General features: G+C 37.7%; 1 protein-coding gene across 1 annotated transcript in view; it reads left to right on the forward strand.

Annotated features, from left to right (window-relative positions):
• Nucleotides 1-21,398, forward strand: part of SLCO2A1 (solute carrier organic anion transporter family member 2A1) — a 99,032-nt gene that overhangs the window by 37,553 nt on the left and 40,081 nt on the right. Inside the window, exons 2-3 of the mRNA XM_053709796.1 lie at nucleotides 18,642-18,779; nucleotides 20,843-21,005. Coding sequence (XP_053565771.1) covers nucleotides 18,642-18,779; nucleotides 20,843-21,005 — 301 coding nt within the window. The remainder of the gene's footprint in view (nucleotides 1-18,641; nucleotides 18,780-20,842; nucleotides 21,006-21,398) is intronic.

The raw sequence follows: 21,398 nt of genomic DNA on the forward strand, positions 1-21,398 counted from the left end.
AGCAATCATTAAGGTTACCAATGACCTAATTGCTAAAAAATCAAAAGGCCACTTTTTTCTGTTAGTCCTTGGTCCCCCTTATCTTCTCAATTTAAACATCATTAATAAAGTCCTATGAGTTTCAATATCAAAAATCTTTGCACCAAACCTATGATGTCCTCTCACTACTTTAAGTTAAATTTCTCCAAAACTGAGCTACTTATTCCTCCCCTTCTTCCAAAATCCTTACCCCCCCAACTTTTTTCTGTTTATAATATCATTACCCCATCCTCAGATCCCTCTTTCACTTTCCACATCCAGTCTTTTGCCAATTCCTGCTGCTTCCACCTTAAAAACATTTCCAAAATGTGCCTGACTCTGACATTCAAAGTTCTCAAAAACACTCCTCCCCCTATATGTCCGACCTCGCCCCAGAAACTCTCCCTCCCATCCCCTTTGATCTGCTCATGACCTCTACAAGACTTGCCCCTATCTTGTGCAACTCTCTGCCTTGCTCCACAAGACTCTCCGCTAGTTTTCAAACATTCAAGCTAATTGCTACCACTGGTTTATGGGTGTGTGATAAATTAGTGCTCCACTTGTAATCTGGCCCTAAATAAATACTAGATAGAATGATGCATTCCAAGAAAAGATTACTATGAGAATAACATGTAGATGTATTTTTTAAAGTTTCATTAGCTGTATAAATATTGATAAAATAAGTGTAAAGTTTTAGTAACATACGTAGGTTACCTTCTATGCCGTGGACAATTAGGGACAGTTATAAATAGGTCACTAGAGTTTGCAGTCAAAGGCTGTGTGGAATATAGTTTTCTGTACTTCTATTTTTAACAGGAACTGTTAAGATCACAATTTCAGAATGGAATTACAGTAAAAAGGGACAAAATAAATAAATAAAGTATATTACCGACTTTTTTTTATATATATATATATATATATATAATTTATCATTTTATATTACCATTTCCAAGTGTTTAATGTCCCTTTAACACATGGCATGAATAGCTATATTAAGCTTCATATAACCTGCTTTTAATTGGCTACCATACACACATTTGAATACATTTAGGCACAACAAATGGGGATAAATTAGAAATTTATGCCGCATAAATAGATATAAAAGAGCAACAATAACATGCTCTGATATGCTTGAGCAATTAATTATTGTTCTATAGCTTGGACAGAACTATTGGTTTAACCCTGCAGAGGGTTTAAAACAGTTAAATTCACCTGAACATAACTAGTGATATGGCGGATATACATATAGGTTAGAGGTCTTGTTCTGAACCGGTAGCGCATTGCTGGTTCTGAGATGACGTTAAGTAGAATTGTAATCCTTTTGGGCTAGAATACAAGTGGAGCGTTAATTTATCATGCGGCCGCAAATGGGCAAATTTGCCTATTTGAGGGCACGCAATAAATAACCAGCTATTACAAGTGGCTGGTTATTGCTACCACAAGCTCACGGTAGCAATTAGCATTTAAAAAATTAATTAATTTTATAAATATGCCCCCAAAATACAGTGTAGTGTATTTTATAAAAACTAAAACTTGGACCATTTTTATTTTTTAATAAAATAACTGCACTAGGCAGTATTTTGTTGGTAAAGTTGGCAGGTGTGGGGTGTTAGAAAAACGTGCCTTTACATTGGGGTCTATGGGAACTGTGTGTTCCCAGTAATTATAGATGTATATGCTCATATACTTATATATTTATGTATTAATATGTATATATAAATATATTAACACAGAAATATATATGTATATAATCATATACATTTATATTTATATTTGCTGCCAACGCTGCGCTACTTAACCCCATTGTAGCCTATGGAAGCGTGCTGTTGTGAGCAAAATGGTTACTAGCAATGCGAATGTGAGCTTGCGTTTGCATTCCACTTAACTTGTAATACCAACGCATAGTAGCGTGCGCTGGTATTACTCAGAGGAGCGCTAATATCACAAAGCATTTTCAGCAGTAAATCAACTGTTTTGTCACTTTAGAGTTCTCTTTTTTGCCTCTCATGTCCCTTTAATTCAGAATTTGTCTAGATCGCACAGCATTGCACAGCTTTACTGTCCAGAATGAGTTAAAGGAATAGATTTTTTTCTTTCTTCCAGAGTGGAAACTATACAAATAAAGCAAGGGACAAAGAATTGCAGTGAGAAAAACTGAACATTGTGTTCAAGCGATGTTATTTTGCTTATTTCTGCTTGTTTAATGATTCCAATCCTTGGCCAGGATGTAAATCAGGGAGGTTTCTGGTAGAGGTGTCTTCTGCCAAGTGCGGCGTGAGCGCATCAGTGGGTGCAGAGAGAGTAGCACATGATTTGTGTTTGCACTGCCAGAGGGGCCCCGGGGTTTGGGGATCTGGGTTGTGCGAGTAGTAATATACAATGTGGTTTTACTGACATATAATGTTTCTCTGCAATCAGACCCCAGATGTTTAACAGATAAGTTGTTATAGTGTCGTACCTCAACCTGTACTGAAATAATAGTGTATTGTGTATGAGAAATAGAACTCTTTGTTAGAGTTTATTTTGCAATGAAAAGACTTTGGATTTTATACATGAATAATGAGTATTAGCAAACAAGCAGTGCACTGTAAAATAAAACATTTTTGCTGCTGTATTTATAACAAAATTGTCATTTGCCATCATATTTTTTTAAAAGCTTCTTAAAGGGACAGTCTAGTCAAAATTAAACTTTCATGATTCAGATATGGCATTCGATTTTAAACAACTTTCCAATTGACTTTTATCATTAAATTTGCTTTGTTCCCTTGGCGGTATTTTAAAAAAAATTAAACCTAGGTAGGCTCAAACTGATTTTGAAACCATTGAAAACCGCATCCTAGCTCAGAGCATTTTTAACGTTTTTCACAGTTAGACAGTACTAGTCCATGTGTGTCATATAGATATCATTGTGCTCACTCCCGTGGAGTTATTTAGGAGTCTGCACTAATTGGCTAAACTGTATGTCTGTCAAAAGCACTGAGATAAGGGGGCAGTCTGCAGAGGCTTAGATACAAGCTAATCAAAGAGGTAAAACATATATTACTATAACTGTGTTGGTTGTGCAAAACTGGGGGATGGGTAATAAAGGGATTATCTATCTTTTTAAACAATAAAAATTCTGGTGTACACTGTCCCTTTAATTATTGTTTATCTTTTCACTTTTGATATGGCCAATTAGGGATATATATAACTGAAAGGGACATTTTTATTTTAAAAAAAATGCTTGCTTTAATTCATTACTGACCCTGTATAACAATGTTAAATACATAGGCAAAGTCCCACTCAGGGAGTCCAGGATTGAGCCCTTTGAAAATTGTAACATGCTGTAGGGTCATACCAAAGCATGCAGTATGTGCTCCATCTTCCAAAGGCTATGGAAAAAAACCTAAATATTACATTTAAATAACAGTAAAATAAATCATACACATTTCATTCCTTTTTTATTATGTTCAAACAAACATTTTATGGGGATATAATTCTAATGCACAAATAATAGGGTAAGGCTACTAGAGGGACAGGGGAGGACAACTTTACTATTAACTGTAATTTAACCCACAGAGTGCCTGAATAGATGACTGCAAGGCATTAATATATAAAATGGGGACATTCTACTGATAGTAATTCTCGTGTTGTATTGTGACAACTAATGCTGGTCTGTTATGCCAGGAATGTTGTCCTGAAAGCTATAGCACAGCTGTGATGACTCCATAACTGCAATGTTGCAATAGACCTATAATATAGCAGTAGCAGTGCCACTTATACAGGAATGTTTAATGCAACATTGCTGTTGGCGACACCTTGGATGCACGAGAGGGCTGCAGCAAAATATGCTTATTATCCTGATGTCTTTTTTATGATTCCAGAAAGTTAACCCTTGCACTAACCCATTTCCTGAATAGATTGTCATAAGCTGCAAGATCTCAGAATACTTCAGATCATCTCCTGATACAGTCTAGTTGTGAGATTGTGGTTGCTTATCTTGCAGTCATGAAAAGGGGCTCAGATAGCCCCCCTCACTTCTCTCAAAAATAGGGAAGAGGGTGAGCTAATACAATTCATAGACCAGTGAGGAAGCTGTAACTTCATCTACAAAATGAAGGGAATAGTGGTCCCTCCAACTGGTATAGGGATAGAGCACACTAAGGGACATCACACTGCCTAGCCCGCCAGACTCCTTAACTAGCTCTGGGACACTCCTAATAGGACCTGTTTGTCAGCTACTGGCCATTACATGTTGCGGTACACAGGTTGATGGAGATTGCCCCCTATGTGCCCATGTTTTGCCTAAATCACAGTGTTTATGCCCAGCAATATGAATTATAACAAAGCCACCCCCTGTGTAAGGCAGTTATGTGAGGCAAAGAGATAGGCAGAGTAATGATGAAGCATGAGTTACAGAAACACCACTGTAATGTAATGTAATAGTGCAGGGCGAGCTATGATAAATGCCACCCCAGGGGGAGGTAGAGAAATACCACTTCAGCACAGGAGTGGTGTGGGGTATAGAAATGCCAGCTCAGTGTAAAAGAACAGTGTAATGATGCACTTGCATGAATTTCAAATGATTCCAAATTATCAGCAAAATATGCATTTTGGGAGAATCACATTGTTTAGCATCACCATGGTCCTGTGCTGATTTACTCTGAACAACCTGCTTTCTTTATCCAGGATATAGCTTACTAAACCCTTTAAAATAGATGTTATTGTTTATTCTTGGCAATTACCCAAATCTCAGGGGTTGGCACTAGATCTAAGGTTTATCCACCCGTATTGTATTGTGTCAGCATACTCTCAAATATATGCTACTTCATAGAAATGCTCCCCAGATGTAGCAAACATTCTATTGAAATCTTTTTATATGATATGACCTGTTCTTATATATTAATGCTAGAAAGATTAAAGGGACATTAAACTCAAAATGGTTTTATTCTGATTCATATAGAGTGCACAATAAAAAAAAGAAACAAAAAAAAGTTTCCAATCTAAAAATCTACAAATTAAATTTACGTCATCCTCTTGGTATTCTTTCTTGAAAAGTATACCTAGGTAGGGTCAGCGGCATGGACATCTCTGAAACACTATATGGCAGCAGTTTTGCTACAATGCTTTGAACAATGTTATACATTATAAAAACACAGCTGTCATCTAATACTCTTAATACTCTCAAACTTATTTGCAAAACTGCTGCCATATAATTGTATCTTTTATTGTCTCATAATAATCAATGCAGATAACATAATGTATGATAATCTTAATGAACAACATATTTTAGTTCTGAGGAATTTTAATCTGCTTGTTGTTTGTGACAATCAGGTCAGTTTCTTGTGTGACACATATTTTTCCAGCTTCACATAAGACAGACAGGTCAGTCACTTGTGTGATATCGTTTTGTTTGCATTTACAAATGATCAGGTCACTTGTGCTGTACACAATTTTGTTTGGCTTAAAATGTTACAATGACGTCATGCACTTGTATGAGACACAGTTGTTTTGAACTTTAAATTAAATGATCAGATAATTCACTTATGTGACACCCACATTTGGCTAATTTCCCATAGGATGATGACATAGGTTACATATGTGACATAGTTTTGTTTAATTTCACATAAAATATAGGAATACAATATTGCAGCCTTGAAAGCTAGCATGGTAATCACATGGCTTAATCATATACTATAAATTACATCATGTCTGTTTTAATTATAGGGTCATAATTAAGGTTTATTTAAGGATTTTTCTACAAAATTCCCCTTTAAAGTCTATGGGGATTTTTGTAGATTCATCATTTGATAGGCTTTTCTAAAAGATTGTAATCGACCCCTGATTTAGGATAAGACACGTATTTAATTGGTGGGGTGCCTATATTCTGGCTTCATATGTGTTGATTAGTTTTGTCTGGCTCAAAGTAGGAGCATCAGGTCAAACTACTTACAAGCGCTACTTAGTGGGGGTCTACTCTTGTCTATAATTAGTTTTACCTAAAATTGTTGTTTAATTTATTTTCATTCAATTGTTAAAACAGTGCATACATCAGACTTTTAAAGCAATGGTAAAGTTTCTAATTTGTATAATCAGATCCAGAATGGAAACAATATTTTAGATGGACATTTTAATGAAGCTATGCTATAGCGATGAAATTCTAATACTCATGCTATGACTGCCCACTTCAAAAGTTGTTTTTTTGGTGAGCTAATGGATTGAATTGTTCTCCAATTGGCACCCTAGCCATATGGCACTCACACATTTCAAACCATTGGCTCACAAAAAAAAAAAAAATACTGTTGAAGTGGGGGCCGGAGCGCAGGTGTAAGAATTTCATCTCTATATTAAAATATGAGTTATAGCGTGTCTTCATTAAAATGGATGAATTAAAGTCCATCTAAATTATTGTTTCCGTTCTGGATATTGAATTGGAAACATTACCAAAACTTTAAACTATTCATAGATGAAATACAATCATCAGAATGTTTATCTGTGATTGCCATTAAAGGGACACTCGAGTCAAAATAAATTTATTCATATAGGGTTTACAATTTTATGCACCTTTCCAATTTGCTTCCATTAACAAAATGGGCACAGTCATTTTATATTTACACTTTTTGAGTCACCAGCTCCTACTGAGCATGTGCAATAATTCATAGTAGTATATAAGTATAAGCATTTGTGATTGGCTGATGGTTGTCAAATGATACAAGAGGAGTGGAAATAGACATGTTTGAAATTTGTCAGAATTTTTTTGAAGATCAGACTATGTGCTTTTTATGGTCTTTTTATCACGCATTTGTCGATTATGCAAATCTACTGTATTTACTGGTCCTTTAAATGTGTGGGTGTTGTAAAAAGGTTATTTAGATTTTTACTCGTAGTAAAGGGTTAATTACACACATGTCATGAATTGTATGTGGCACTTGTAAAGCACAGCTAATACCCATAAGGGTCTCAAGGCGCTGCTCATTTTATCGACATCGGAAGGATGAAAGGCTTAGTGGGCCTTTCCGGGGATCGAACCTGCAACCGTTGGGTTGCTACAGAACTCAGCCACAGTGCCTTAGCATGCTGAGCTATCTGTCCGGCTTGTTAGGAGATTGTAACAAACTGCAATCAACCATTCATCACCATCATTAATAATAACAAACCATCCTGGATTCTGTGGGACTGTCACAAGTTTCACAAGTTTGGAAGTCTTCCTGCTGTCCTGAGCCAGAACTAATGTTCTGTCATAGCTTCACCTCATATGACATGTTCACCTCTGCTGAGGCACACACATGGCACACCTTATCCACCCATGGCACAACCATGGACTACCCTCTGTGATATAGTCCCACCCCCAAAAAATATGGGTAATGCCCACAAATCCTCTTGCCTTCCTGTTGCGGAAAGATATGTTTGTTTGTCTTTAAGTGTAGGAAACTCAGATGTTCTGGAAATATGTATTAGTGTTGGCAGTTTTAGCACTACTCCAATGCACTTCTATATATGTCTCTATATGTATACATATGTATTTACTTGTTTATATGTCTGTAAATTCATATATACACATATAAATACATATATACACATATATATACATATACATAATTAGTGTAACTATACTTTGTAATGTATTTGTGATGTGTTCTGTAACACTTATATGTTTTTGCGAAACAGTTAACCAGAGCTCTGAAGTCAAGTTATTTAATCTAGCGTAAATCGCGATCACCCTTAAGCGACCGCGTTTACTTTCAACTCATAATACCAGCAGTAAGCCCGATGAGCACAAACCCAAGCTTTTTTTACTAAGATTACAATTTTATGAAACAAACTCAAATGAAATACTATCATCAGAATGTCAATTTATGTTTGCAATTAAGTTGCTGGACATTAAAATGCTAATTATAAAATTACTAAGATTTGTATGAAATTATTAAATGTACACATCCACATTCCAGATTGCTTAATGATGTGTAATTAGTGAATTAATACAGCAACTCTTCTTAGAAATAGAATCAGAAAATCACCCTAGCTGCCACAATATTTCTTCCCGTAGGAATTCTGTTTTTTTAGAATAATTGATCACATTTATTTATTGGAAAACCATTTAGTGCTAATAATTAAATACTTGCGGCTAGATTACTAGTTTTGCGTTAGGCTTAAAAAGCAGCGTTAGCCGGTCCTAACGCTTCTTTTTAACGCCCGCTGGTATTACGAGTCTTGAAGGTACAGGCTCACCTCTAACTTTTTTGGCCAGACTTGGAAATACCGCAAATCCACTTACGTAAATTTTTTCAATGGGACTTGCATAGCGCCGGTATTACGAGTCTGCCAAAAAGTGAGCGGTAGACCCTCTCCTGTCAAGACTGGTACCGCATTTTAAAGTCAGTAGTTAAGAGTTTTACACTACAATGCCGTAGCATAAAACTCTTAACTAAAGTGCTAAAAAGTACACTAACACCCATAAACTACTTATTAACCCCTAAACCGAGGCCCTCCCGCATCGCAAACACAAACATTTTTTTTAACCCCTAATCTGCCGAACCTGACATCGCCGCCACTATAATAAATATATTAACCCCTAAACCACCGCACTCCTGCCTCGCAAACATTAGTTAAATATTATTAACCCCTAATCTGCTGTCCCTAACATCACTGACACCTACCTACATTTATTAACCCCCAATCTGCCGCCCCCAACGTCGCAGCCACTATACTAAAGTTATTAACCCCTAAATCTAAGTCTAACCCTAACTCTAACCCCCCCTAACTTAAATATAATTAAAAGAAATCTAAATAAAAATTACTATCATTAACTAAAATATTCCTATTTAAAACTAAATACTTACCTGTAAAATAAACCCTAAGCTAGCTACAATATAACTAATAGTTACATTGTAGCTAGCTTAGGGTTTATTTTTATTTTACAGGCAAGTTTGTATTTATTTTAACTAGGTAGAATAGTTATTAAATAGTTATTTAACTATTTGATAACTACCTAGCTAAAATAAATACAAATTGATCTGTAAAATAAAACCTAACCTAAGTTACACTAACACCTAACACTACACTATAATTAAATTAATTCCCTAAATTAAATACAATTAAATACAATTAAATAAAATTAGCTAAAGTACAAAAATAAAAAACACTAAATGACAGAAAATAATAAACAAAGAACAAGATTTTTAGACTAATTACACCTAATCTAATCCCACTAACAAAATAAAAAGCCCTACCCTACACTAAATTACAAATAGCCCTTAAAAGGGCCTTTTGCGGGGCATTGCCCCAAAGTAATCAGCTCTTTTACTTGTAAAAAAAATTACAAATTCCCCCAACATTAAAACCCACCACCCACACAACCAACCCTACTCTAAAACCCACCCAATACCCCCTTAAAAAACCTAACACTAACCCCTTGAAGATCACCTTACTTACTCCTGGGAGAAGTCTTCATCCAACCGGGCTGAAGTCCTCAACGAAGCCAGGAGAAGTCTTCATCCAAGCCGGGCGAAGTGGTCCTCCAGATAGGCAGAAGTCTTCATCCAGACGGCATCTTCTATCTTCATCCATCCGGCGCGGAGCGGGTCCATCTTCAAGACATCCGACGCGGAGCATCCTCTTCATCTGACAGCTAACACTGAATGAAGGTTCCTTTAAATGACGTCATCCAAGATGAATTCTATCAGCCAATCAGAATTAAGGTAGAAAAAAATCTATTGGCTGATGCAATCAGCCAATAGGATTGAGCTGGCATTCTATTGGCTGTTCCAATCAGCCAGTAGAATGCCAGCTCAATCCTATTGGCTGATTGCATCAGCCAATAGGATTTTTTCTACCTTAATTCCGATTGGCTGGTAGAATTCTATCAGCCAATCGGAATTGAAGGGATGCCATCTTGGATGATGTCATTTAAAGGAACCTTCATTCAGTGTTAGCCGTCAGATGAAGAGGATGCTCTGCATCGGTTGTCTTGAAGATGGACCCGCTCCGCGCCGGATGGATGAAGATAGAAGATGTCGTCTGGATGAAGACTTCTGCCCGTCTGGAGGACCACTTCGCCTGGCTTGGATGAAGACTTCTCCCGGCTTCGTTGAGAACTTTAGCCCGGTTGGATGAAGACTTCTCCCGGTAAGGTGATCTTCAAGGGGTTAGTGTTAGGTTTTTTTAAAGGGGTATTGGGTGGGTTTTGGAGTAGGGTTGGTTGTGTGGGTGGTGGGTTTTAATGTTGGGGGGGGATTTGTAATTGTTTTTACAGGTAAAAGAGCTGGGAGGAGTCTTCATCCAACCGGGCTGAAGTCCTCAACGAAGCAGGGAGAAGTCTTCATCCAAGCCGGGCGAAGTGGTCCTCCAGATGGGCAGAAGTCTTCATCCAGACGGCATCTTCTATCTTCATCCATCCGGCACGGAGCGGGTCCATCTTCAACACATCCGACGCCAAGCATCCTCTTCATCTGACGGCTAACACTGAATGAAGGTTCCTTTAAATGACGTCATCCAAGATGAATTCTATCAGCCAATCGGAATTAAGGTAGAAAATATCCTATAGGATTTAAGTTCAATCCTATTGGCTGATGCAATCAACCAATAGGATTGAGCTGGCATTCTATTGGCTGTTCCAATCAGCCAATAGAATGCCAGCTCAATCCTATTGGCTGATTGTATCAACCAATAGGATTTTTTCTACCTTAATTCCGATTGGCTGATAGAATTCTATCAGCTAATCGGAATTAAAGGGATGCCATCTTGGATGATGTCATTTAAAGGAACCTTCATTTAGTGTTAGCCGTCGGATGAAGAGGATGCTCTGCATTGGATGTCTTGAAGATGGACCCGCTCCGCGCCGGATGGATGAAGATAGAAGATGCCGTCTGGATTAAGACTTCTGCCCATCTGGAGGACCACTTCGCCCGGCTTGGATGAAGACTTCTCCCGGCTTCGTTGAGGACTTTGGCCCGGTTGGATGAAGACTTCTCCTGGTAAGGTGATCTTCAAGGGGTTAGTGTTAGGTTTTTTTAAAGGGGTATTGGGTGGGTTTTAGAGTAGGGTTGGTTGTGTGGGTGGTGGGTTTAAATGTTGGGGGATTTGTAATTTTTTTTACAGGTAAAAGAGCTGATTACTTTGGGGTAATGCCCCGCAAAAGGCCCTCTATTTGTAATTTAGTGTAGGGTAGGGCTTTTTTTATTTTGGGGGGCTTTTTTATTTTGTTAGGGGGATTAGATTAGGTGTAATTAGTTTAAAAATCTTGTAATTTGTTAATTAGTTTCTGTAAATTGTAACTTAGGTTAGGTTTTATTTTACAGGTACTTTTGTATTTATTTTAGCTAGCTAGTTATTAAATAGTTAATAACTATTTAATAACTATTCTACCTAGTTAAAATAAATATAAACTTGCTTGTAAAATAAAAATAAACCCTACGATAGATACAATGTAACTATTAGTTATATTGTAGCTAGCTTAGGGTTTATTTTACAGGTAAGTATTTAGTTTTAAATAGGAATAATTTAGTTAATGATAGGAATATTTATTTCTATTTCTTTTAATTATATTTAAGTAAGGGGGTGTTAGGTTTAGGGGTTAATAACTTTAATATAGTGGTAGCGACGTTGGGGCGGCAGATTAGGGGTTAATAAATGTAGGTAGGTGGCGGCGATGTTAGGGCTGGCAGATTAGGGGTTAATAATATTTAACTAATGTTTGCGAGGTGGGAGTGTGGCGGTTTAGGGATTAATATGTTTATTATAGTGGCGGCGACGTTTTGGCGGCAGATTAGGGGTTAATAAGTGTAGGTAGGTGGCGGCAACATTGGGGGGGCAGAGTAGGGGTTAATAAATATAATGTAGGGTTCGGCTATATTGGGGGCAGCAGATTAGGGGTTAATAAGTATAATGTAGGTGGTGGCAGTGCCCGGAGCGGCAAATTAGGGGTTAATAATTATAATGTAGGTGTCAGCGATGTCAGGGGCGGCAGATTAGGGGTTAATAAGTGTAAGATTAGGGGTGTTTAGACTCGGGGTTCATGTTAGGGTGTTAGGAGTAGACATAAAATGTATTTCCCCATAGGAATCAATGGGGCTGCGTTAAGGAGTTTTACGCTGCTTTTTTGCAGGTGTTAGACTTTTTCTCAGCCGGCTCTCCCCGTTTATTCCTATGGGGAAATTGTGCATGAGCACGTACGACCAGCTCACCGCTTACTTAAGCAGCGCTGGTATTGGAGTGCGGTAATGAGCAAAATTTTGCTCAACGCTCACTTCTTGTCTTTTAACGACGGGTTTGTAAAAACTTGTAATACCAGTGCTGCATGTAAGTGAGCGGTGAGAGAAAACTGCTCGTTAGCACCGCATAGCCTCTAACGCAAAACTCGTAATCTGGGCCATTGTTTGTTTACTGCTTGAATTGTGTTACTAATGATAGAAAAATTTTCAATACATAAAATTTATTCTTTATTTTTTTAATTTAATATATCTTTTATTAAAATCTGAGTAATGTCTAATGAGTAACAATTCTTATATATCGGTTAAAGGTAACAATAATACCACAAATGGACGTAAGAGTCCAAAAAGAGAATGCTCTGATATGTTATTGTATTACTCCACTGTTGCATATAACCATCTATTTAACTGCTGCAAGGCATATGTGTGTAGCCACCTATTACCAGCTAGTTCCCAGTACTACATTGCTGCTCCTGAGTCTTTCTAGGTATGGTTTTCAACAAAGGATAACAACAAAACAAAGTAAATTAAAACGCCTCTCATTTTTAATTTTTATGTCCCTTTAAATAAAAAAAGGATGGAAAATTAAATGTATTTTTTAGTGTATGTTTGCCACTCACAGTTTGTGCTTCCTGTTTAAGGACACAGGGGTCAATTTATCAAGCTCTTTATGGAGTTCCTGAAGGCTCGCCGGAAACAGAAGTTATGAAATAGCGGTCTAAAGACTCTGAGGCCGCAGACAGAAATCAACCCGATCGAATATGATCGGATTGATTCACAAGAACTGCTGGTGCAATGATAAATGGTGACAGTGTATGCTGTGGGCATTTATCAATGTACAGCGAACATGATACGCTACATTGTATCATGTCCGCTCGCACTTACATAAATATACCTCATATTCTGTGTTTTTCTTGAATAAATTATGTTTCGTAAAATAAACCCCTTAGCAAATACCTTTCCCTCACTGAATAAGAATATGCTCATTTCTAATGTTGTTTTTTTATGGAGCACTGTACCTTTTCTCTGTGCTGTATAATTACAATATCACTTAAAAGGGGAAGTAAAGTCAAAATTACATTTTCATGATTCAGATAGAACATGCAATTTACCTATAGTATCTAATTTAATTTGTTCTCTTGGTATTCTTTGTTTAAAAGCATACCTAGGTAGGCTCAGTAGTTGCATTGTACTACTGGGAGCAAGCTGCTGATTGGTGGCTGTTCATATATGCCTTGTCTCAATGACTTAACTAATGTTTTCTGCTAGCTCCAAATGGTGCATTGTTGCTCCTTCAACAATGGTTACCAAGATAATTAATTTAAGCTAATTGGGTAATAGAAGGAAATTAGAAAGTTGTTTAAAATTGTGTGCTCTATCTGAAACATGAAAGAAACATTTTAGGTTTCATGTCTCTTTAACCTATAGCACACATTGCTTTATCCAGCTATATTTTGTTTGGATTGTTGAATCACGGTTATGACAGCAGTGGTTATCTTCAACCTTGGAGTGTTTTTCTTTCCCTCCATCTCTGGTGTGGTCCTTCCTTGGCAGGTCCTGTATTTCCTTCTGCTTTTCTTAATTTTGCATGGTTTAAATATGTTTGTGATTTCTTTTCTGCTGTCTGCGATATCCCACAGAACCCAGAATAGAAAAACATCCGTCTCTGAAACTGAGACATCAAACACCCCCTGGGGTGCCAGGGAAGCAGGTCTCTACTGCACACACTCTTCCTGACTCACTTCCTTAAACACTGAAACAGCAGAGGAATTTCTAGCCCATATCATATGCAAAGTTAGAATTGCATAACTCACAAATCCACACCTGAAAGGAAATAATGTTTAAAAGAACATGGAAGTCATAATTAAGCCTTTATGATTCAGATAGAGTATGACATTTTAAGAAACATTACAATTTTACTTAGTTGTATTCCCCAAGGGTCAGTTTTGGGCCTGTTTTGCTTAATTTGTTAATTGATGATATTGGAAGTGGGCTCCAGGGGAAGGGTTGCTTGTTTGCTGATGATACAAACATTTGTAACAGAGTTGATGTTCCAGGTGGGTAGATCAAATGAGCAGTGAAATTAAAAAACTGTAGGACTGGGCAAATAACTGGGATCTAAAATGTAATATTACCAAGAGCAAAATTATGCATATAGGATCCAAAAAATATCCCAATTATAGTCAATGGTACATTACTGACTAACTAAAGAGGAACGGGACTTGAGAATTATTATTTCAGATGATTTAAAATGTGTAGACAATGCAGCAGTGCAGCCAGTAAGGCCAGTCAAATACTTAGTTGCATTGGGAGAGGTATTAATAGCAGATATAGCAGTGTTCTTATGCTATGTTACAGGCATCATCTGGAATATTGTGTACAGTTCTGGAGACCAGGGGGGCGATTTACCATTGTGCGGCCAGACATGACCGGCTGTAGCGGATCATGTCTGCCGCACATCGATAAATGCTGACAGCATACACTGTCGGCATTTATCATTGCACAAATATTCCTTGGGGGTGTCAATCAACCAATCGTATCCGATCGAGCTGATTACTGTCCGCCGCCTCAGAGGTGGCAGACGAGTTAAGGAGAAGCGGTCTTAAGCAGACTAGATGTTAAGGAGTTAAGGAGAATCGGCCCCCATATGTCTAGAAGGATATAAATAAACTTAAAAAAAGTTAAATTAAATGATACATGGTCTAAAATATAAAACATACAAAGAAAGATTCTATTATATAAATATGTATAGTTTAGAGAAGAGAAGGGAAAGAGGTGACATGATTTAAAACTTCAAATATATGAAGGCACTTAATAACATGAAACCTGAAAGCATTTTTTTACAGAAATGGTGGTAGATTCATGGAATTAACTTCCAGTTGAGGTGGTAAACACAGGGACTGTAAAATAATAAAAAAAAATGCCTGGGACATGCATAAGGCTGTCCTAAGAAAACAGTAACATGTAATATGGGTAGACTTGATGGGCCTTTGGTTCTTATCTACCATCAAATTCTATGTATTGGAATTTCTTGTTGAAAAGCATACCTACCTAGGCTCAGGGGCAGCAATGCAATATTGGGATCTAGCTGCTGATTGGTGTCTACAAACAGGTCTCCTGTTATTGGCCTGATATGTTCAGCTAGTTCCCAGTAGTGCATTGCTGCTCTGAAGCTGACTTTATCTTTTTTTTTTTTCAGCATCTTTGCAGATTTCAGTCATATTTTTATATTTTTTTATATGTTATGCCTTGAAAACCCCCCAGTAAAGTTCAGAGGAACACATGATTGGGTTTATATACAAGGGGCACCTATTGTTATGGAATCCAAAACCTTAAAGGTACATGAAACTTTTATTTATTTTTACAGTTTTGTAGTTAACCCTCAGAACAATATATTTTAAATTACTGTATATTCCTTTAGCATCCCTGCTTGAATATTAAGATATTTCCAAGTAGTAGTGGACTTACTCAATAGAGGGCCCTGGTGCACATTTTTTGGGCCCCCCAAAGGCAACTCAGTAGTAATAATATACATGCTGCTGTGTATAACGATTTGGAGGATGGATGGACTGAAGGAATTGCAATCTGCACTAATAAAGGGCTCCCCTGCATTAGGACACATGCTGCACACACCTATGTATAGAAAGACTGGCTGCTATGGGCCCCTTCAGCACTTAGGCCCTGGTGCAACTGCACTTGCCGCACCATTGCTAGTTCTGTCCCTGTCTCCAAGCCCTCTATAAGACTTATTATATGAGTCTAACTAGGTAGAAAATATGAGTGCTAGAATCTGGTGGGTCCTGTGCATGTGCCAATGTCAGCAACTTTAACAGAGAGCACAGAGAGGGATATGCACATTCATCATCCCACTGGTACCTGCTGTTGCACGTGCATGACTTATATTTACCCACTGCCCAAGCATTCAGGAGCATGCACAGACCTAAGAAGTATCCAGTAGTAAGTAGTATTTATACCAGGACAATGTAGTTTGCAAGGGCACTATTGTATTGTGCCTTTAATCAGCTTTAATAAAGTAATAAAGTAAACCACTTGCTGAATGAATTCCTCTAGCTATATTGAATAGCAGAAATACGAAGCCTTAGGGTCACTGTGAAAGGCAGCACACTCATTTTTAATACTGAGTCACATCTGAGTGGCTTTCTCATATATTGTTTTTGGCTGCCCTGTTACCACTTGTTCCACATTAATATGCAAATGACATGCACACCCAAATATGACTCATGACTGTGTGTGTGTATATATATATATATATATATATATATATATATATAAATAGATAGATAGTTCCAGAGTTTTTATATATATATATATATATATATATATATATATATATATATTTGTTCCTTTCTTCACAGCAAAAAATGTTACAAATAAACATATATAGTTGAGAAATAGACCTTAAAGGGACATACTCATGAAATAAAACGTTTGGGTTTCAGATAGAGCATACTAGTTTCAGATTTACTACTATATCAAATTTGCTTAGTGGTCTTGGTATCCTTTGTTAAAGGAGAGCAATGCTCTACTGCGGCCTAGCTAAACACATGGGGTGAGGCAGTGACAAGCAGCTAGCTCACAGTAGTGTATCGCTTCTGAGCCTACCTATGCAGGCTTTTCACCATTGGTTTACCAAAAGAACAAAGCAAATTAGATAAGATAAGTAAATTGGATAATTGGTTAAAGTTGCATGTTATTTGTAAGTCATGAAAGTTTAATTTTGACTTTAGTGTTCATTTAATGCCATTGCTCCCCTGCAAATCTTTGTACACAGAATCAATCCATACTAAGTTTCAAGAAGCTCACAGAATAGAAGATTGTTTGGAGTGGAATAGATCTGCACAAGGACCTAAGTGTGAGGAGGGAGGGGCAAGCATTAAAAATGAATATAATGTTATTGGTTTAGTTAAAAAAAACTATTTGAATTAATTAATAAAGGTAATGACTATTTTTCTTTAGCTAAATAAACAAATATTCTAAAAATGAAAACCATGATCTAAATCTAGTGGTTTAAATTGTGATTTAAATCATGATTTGAATCGATTTTATTTCAATCAAATCCACCCTGGTCACATGATACAGGGGGAGTAAAAATGAAATAAAATGGAGATTCCTGCCAAAATTAGAATCCACATGGATGCATTTCAGTTTTTAATAGAAGCAGTTTTGCGATATACATAGCTGAGCTGTTTGAAAAGTGTATTTAAAGGGACACTAAACCCATTTTTTTTTCTTTCATGGTTCATATAGATAATACAATTGTAAACAACATTCCAATTTACTTCTATTATCTAATTTGCTTAATTATTTAGATATCCTTTGTTGAAGAACTATCAAAGCACATAGATGAACCAATCACTCGAGACATCTATGTGCAGTCATCAATCAGCAGTTACTGAGCCTATCTAGATATGCTTTTCAGCAATGGATATCAAGAGAATGAAGCAAATTTAGATAATAGAAGTAAATTAGAAAGGTTGTTTAAAATTGCATGCTCTTTCTAAATCATGGAAGAAAATATTTGAGTTTCATGTCCCTTTAAGTATGCACCGTGCACCAGCATTTTAAACACAGCACTTGTTCAGAGAGCCTAAGGTGCTTGTACCATCTGATAATGACTCAAATTGTTAATTTGTTAATTGGCGACGTGATACAGGCCCCACTGGAACATACTGAGCAGCTGCAGTATATAAAATGCTGGTGCACTGAGAATATTTAGCTATGCTTCACATGCACATGCAGAGAAAAATGTTATTACTAAAACATTGTTAACTTTTACTAGAAGCATTTTTTGCCAATAGATGCATACTGCAAACATGTTTCTATTTAAAGATGTAATTAATCTATGTGCATTTAAAATTTGACTTGAATGTACATTTAACATTGAAGTTTTCTGTAAAAACTACTACTCATTAGAAATTCAGAGTGCTGTTGCATTGTCTTTTAAAAGTACAGGATTCATGGCTTTCATGATTCATACAGAGAATGCAATTTGAAAACAAGTTGCAAGTTTACTTATTAACAAATTTACTTCATTTTCAAGGTATTCTTTGTTGAAGAGAATACCTAGTCAGCACTTGCACTTGCACATTAACCATGTGGCCCTCACTTTTGAGTTTAATTGGCTGAACTACTGTTTAAGTGACCTCTTTCCATGAAGTATGCTGTTCTGTTGTACACGTGGTGTAGCTCTTCATATTTGCATATTATCTTGTATGTTAGGACAAGCTGTCAATAAGGAAGGATAGTTTTACACAATGTAGCACCCCAAGCAGCTAGGCTTGATTATGAGGGTCATATTGTCATCTGTTCAGCTTCTGTATTTAATTAATGTTTGTGCTTTCTACATCTTTCATATGCCTGGTGGGAGTGAGATAACAAATGGCTTATACTTCTGCACATGTCTTTTCATCCATTTAGGTGTTTGTGTTTTGCCACGCTCTTCTACAGCTCTCTCAGCTCCTGTACAGCGCTTACTTTAAGAGCAGCCTAACCACCATTGAAAAACGATTTGGTCTTTCAAGTTTTTATTCTGGCCTTCTCTCCAGTATCCATGAGGTTAGTAAAATATTTGTGTGCTGTGATATATTCTATCAATATATGGACACATTTCTGGTCTCTGTCCTCTGCTGGCTTCTTTCCCTGTCTAGATTGCTGCTGATCTCTCTCCATGTTCAGGTCAGTGCTGAGCTTTTTTTGCTTAGACTATCACTTATTACTCACTCCAGTGCTGACCTCTCTTTGCTCTTAGGTCATACAGATACTGACCTCTCTCCCTACTCATAGGTCATACAGATACTGACCTGTCTCCATGCTTCTAGGTCATACAGATACTGAGCTGTCTCCCTGCTCCTAGGTCATACAGATACTGACCTCTCTCCCTGCTCCTAGGTCATACAGATACTTACCTTTCTCCCTGTGCCTAGGTCATACAGATACTGACCTCTCTCCCTGTTACTAGGTCATACAGATACTGACCTCTCTGCCTGCTCCTAGGTTATACAGATACTGACCCCTCTCCCTGCTCCTAGGTCATACAGATACTGACCTTTCTGCCTGCTCCTAGGTCATACAGATACTGACCTCTCTCCCTGCTCCTAGGTCATACAGATACTGAAGTTTCTCCCTGTGCCTAGGTCATACAGATACTGACCTCTCTCCCTGCTCCTAGGTCATACAGATACTGACCTCTCTCCCTGCTCCTAGGTCATACAGATACTGACCTCTCTCTCTGCTCCTAGGTCATACAGATACTGACCTTTCTCCCTGCTCCTAGGTCATACAGATACTGACCTCTCTCCCTGCTCATAGGTCATACAGATACTGACCTCTCTCCCTACTCCTAGGTCATACAGATACTTACCTCTCTCCCTGCTCATAGGTCATACAGATACTGACCTCTCTCCCTGCTCATAGGTCATACAGATACTGACCTCTCTCCCTGCTCCTAGGTCATACAGATACTGACCTTTCTCCCTGCTCATAGGTCATACAGATACTGACCTTTCTCCCTGCTCATAGGTCATACAGATACTGACCTCTCTCCCTGCTCATAGGTCTTACAGATACTGACCTTTCTCCCAGCTCATAAGTCATACAGATACTGACCTATCTCCCTGCTCCTAGGTCATACAGATACTGACCTCTCTCCCTGCTCCTAGGTCATACAGATACTGACCTCTATCCCTGCTACTAGGTCATACAAATACTGACCTCTTTCCCTGCTCCTAGGTCATACAGATACTGACCTCTCTCCCTGCTCATAGGTCATACAGATACTGACCTCTCTCCCTGCTCATAGGTCATACAGATACTGACCTCTCTCCCTGCTCATAAGTCATACAGATACTGACCTATTTCCCTGCTCACAAGCCGTACAGGTCCTGACCTCTCTTCTTGCTCACAAGTCATTCAGGCCCTGACCTCTCTAACTGTTCACAGGTTATACAGATCCTGAACTATTGCCCTGCTACAGGTTATATAGATCCTGACCTCTCTCCCTATTCACAAGTCATACATATACTGACCTCTCTCCCTGCTCACAGGTCATACAGATCCTGACCTCTCTCCATGCTCACAAGTAATGCAGATCCTGACCTCTCTCCATGCTCACAAGTAATGCAGATACTTACCTCTATCATTGTAAGCTCGTAGGTCATTCAGATACTGACCCATCTCCCTGCTGACCTATCACTCTTTCACTGCTCCCCACACTACTACTGTTCTTTCTTGCACAGACCAGTGAGACTAGTAGTAAACTCTCTTCCTTTTTACAGGTCAAACTAATACTGACCTTTCTGTATGCTTACTGGTTAGCCCTGCGTTCTCACTGTCCTACATTAATGCTGACCTCTTACTGACTAGGACTGTATTGACTGCTCTCATTACTCATTTTCAAGACTGGTACCAAATCCTCTCTCAGACTAGACCCTTACTGATTTATTCCTCTAGTGCCTAAGGCACAGATCAATACTTATCTCTGTTTGGCTTAAATCAGAGCTGACCTGTCTCAGTGTTTATTTCTTTACTAAACTCTCTTAGTGCTGTAGATGAGAGATAACCTTTTTCAATGTTCATTGTCCAGACAAGCATTGACCTTTATTTGTCTTTTGTCCATTCAGATCAGCAATGCTGTGCTCATTATCTTTGTCAGCTATTTTGGAAGTCGAGTTCATAGACCACGTTTAATTGGCCTGGGAGGTCTTATGTTAGCATTGGGAACATTCCTTCTGACAGTGCCTCACTTTCTATCAGGACATTATAACTACAATGAGATGGACAATGGTATGTTCCTCCTTCAAGGCAAGTAACTGATTAAAGACATAATCTTTCAATGTGGCAAAATGTACACACATATCACCGTTCTTCATCATAGTATGTACTAGACAGAGTTAACTTGCTGTCACAGTTTGACAACAATGTATGAAAACAACACTTTAAAGAGTACTAAAGAAAGAATGGATGTTGTCACCATTGTCATAGGTGTTGTTTGTAAAGAGGGTAAGATTACTTCATAGAGTGTTAGCTGGAAAAAAAACTACCTTTTGTTTCCCTTCAGCCAGCAGTCTGGAAACCATCAATTATATACAGAAATTTGTGTTTGGAAAGTGACCACAATGTATCTAGATATATTTTCTTAACCTACATACATATATAATTTTATCTTGTCACATACAT

Source organism: Bombina bombina, chromosome 4, assembly GCF_027579735.1.
Source record: "Bombina bombina isolate aBomBom1 chromosome 4, aBomBom1.pri, whole genome shotgun sequence".
Taxonomy (NCBI): domain Eukaryota; kingdom Metazoa; phylum Chordata; class Amphibia; order Anura; family Bombinatoridae; genus Bombina; species Bombina bombina.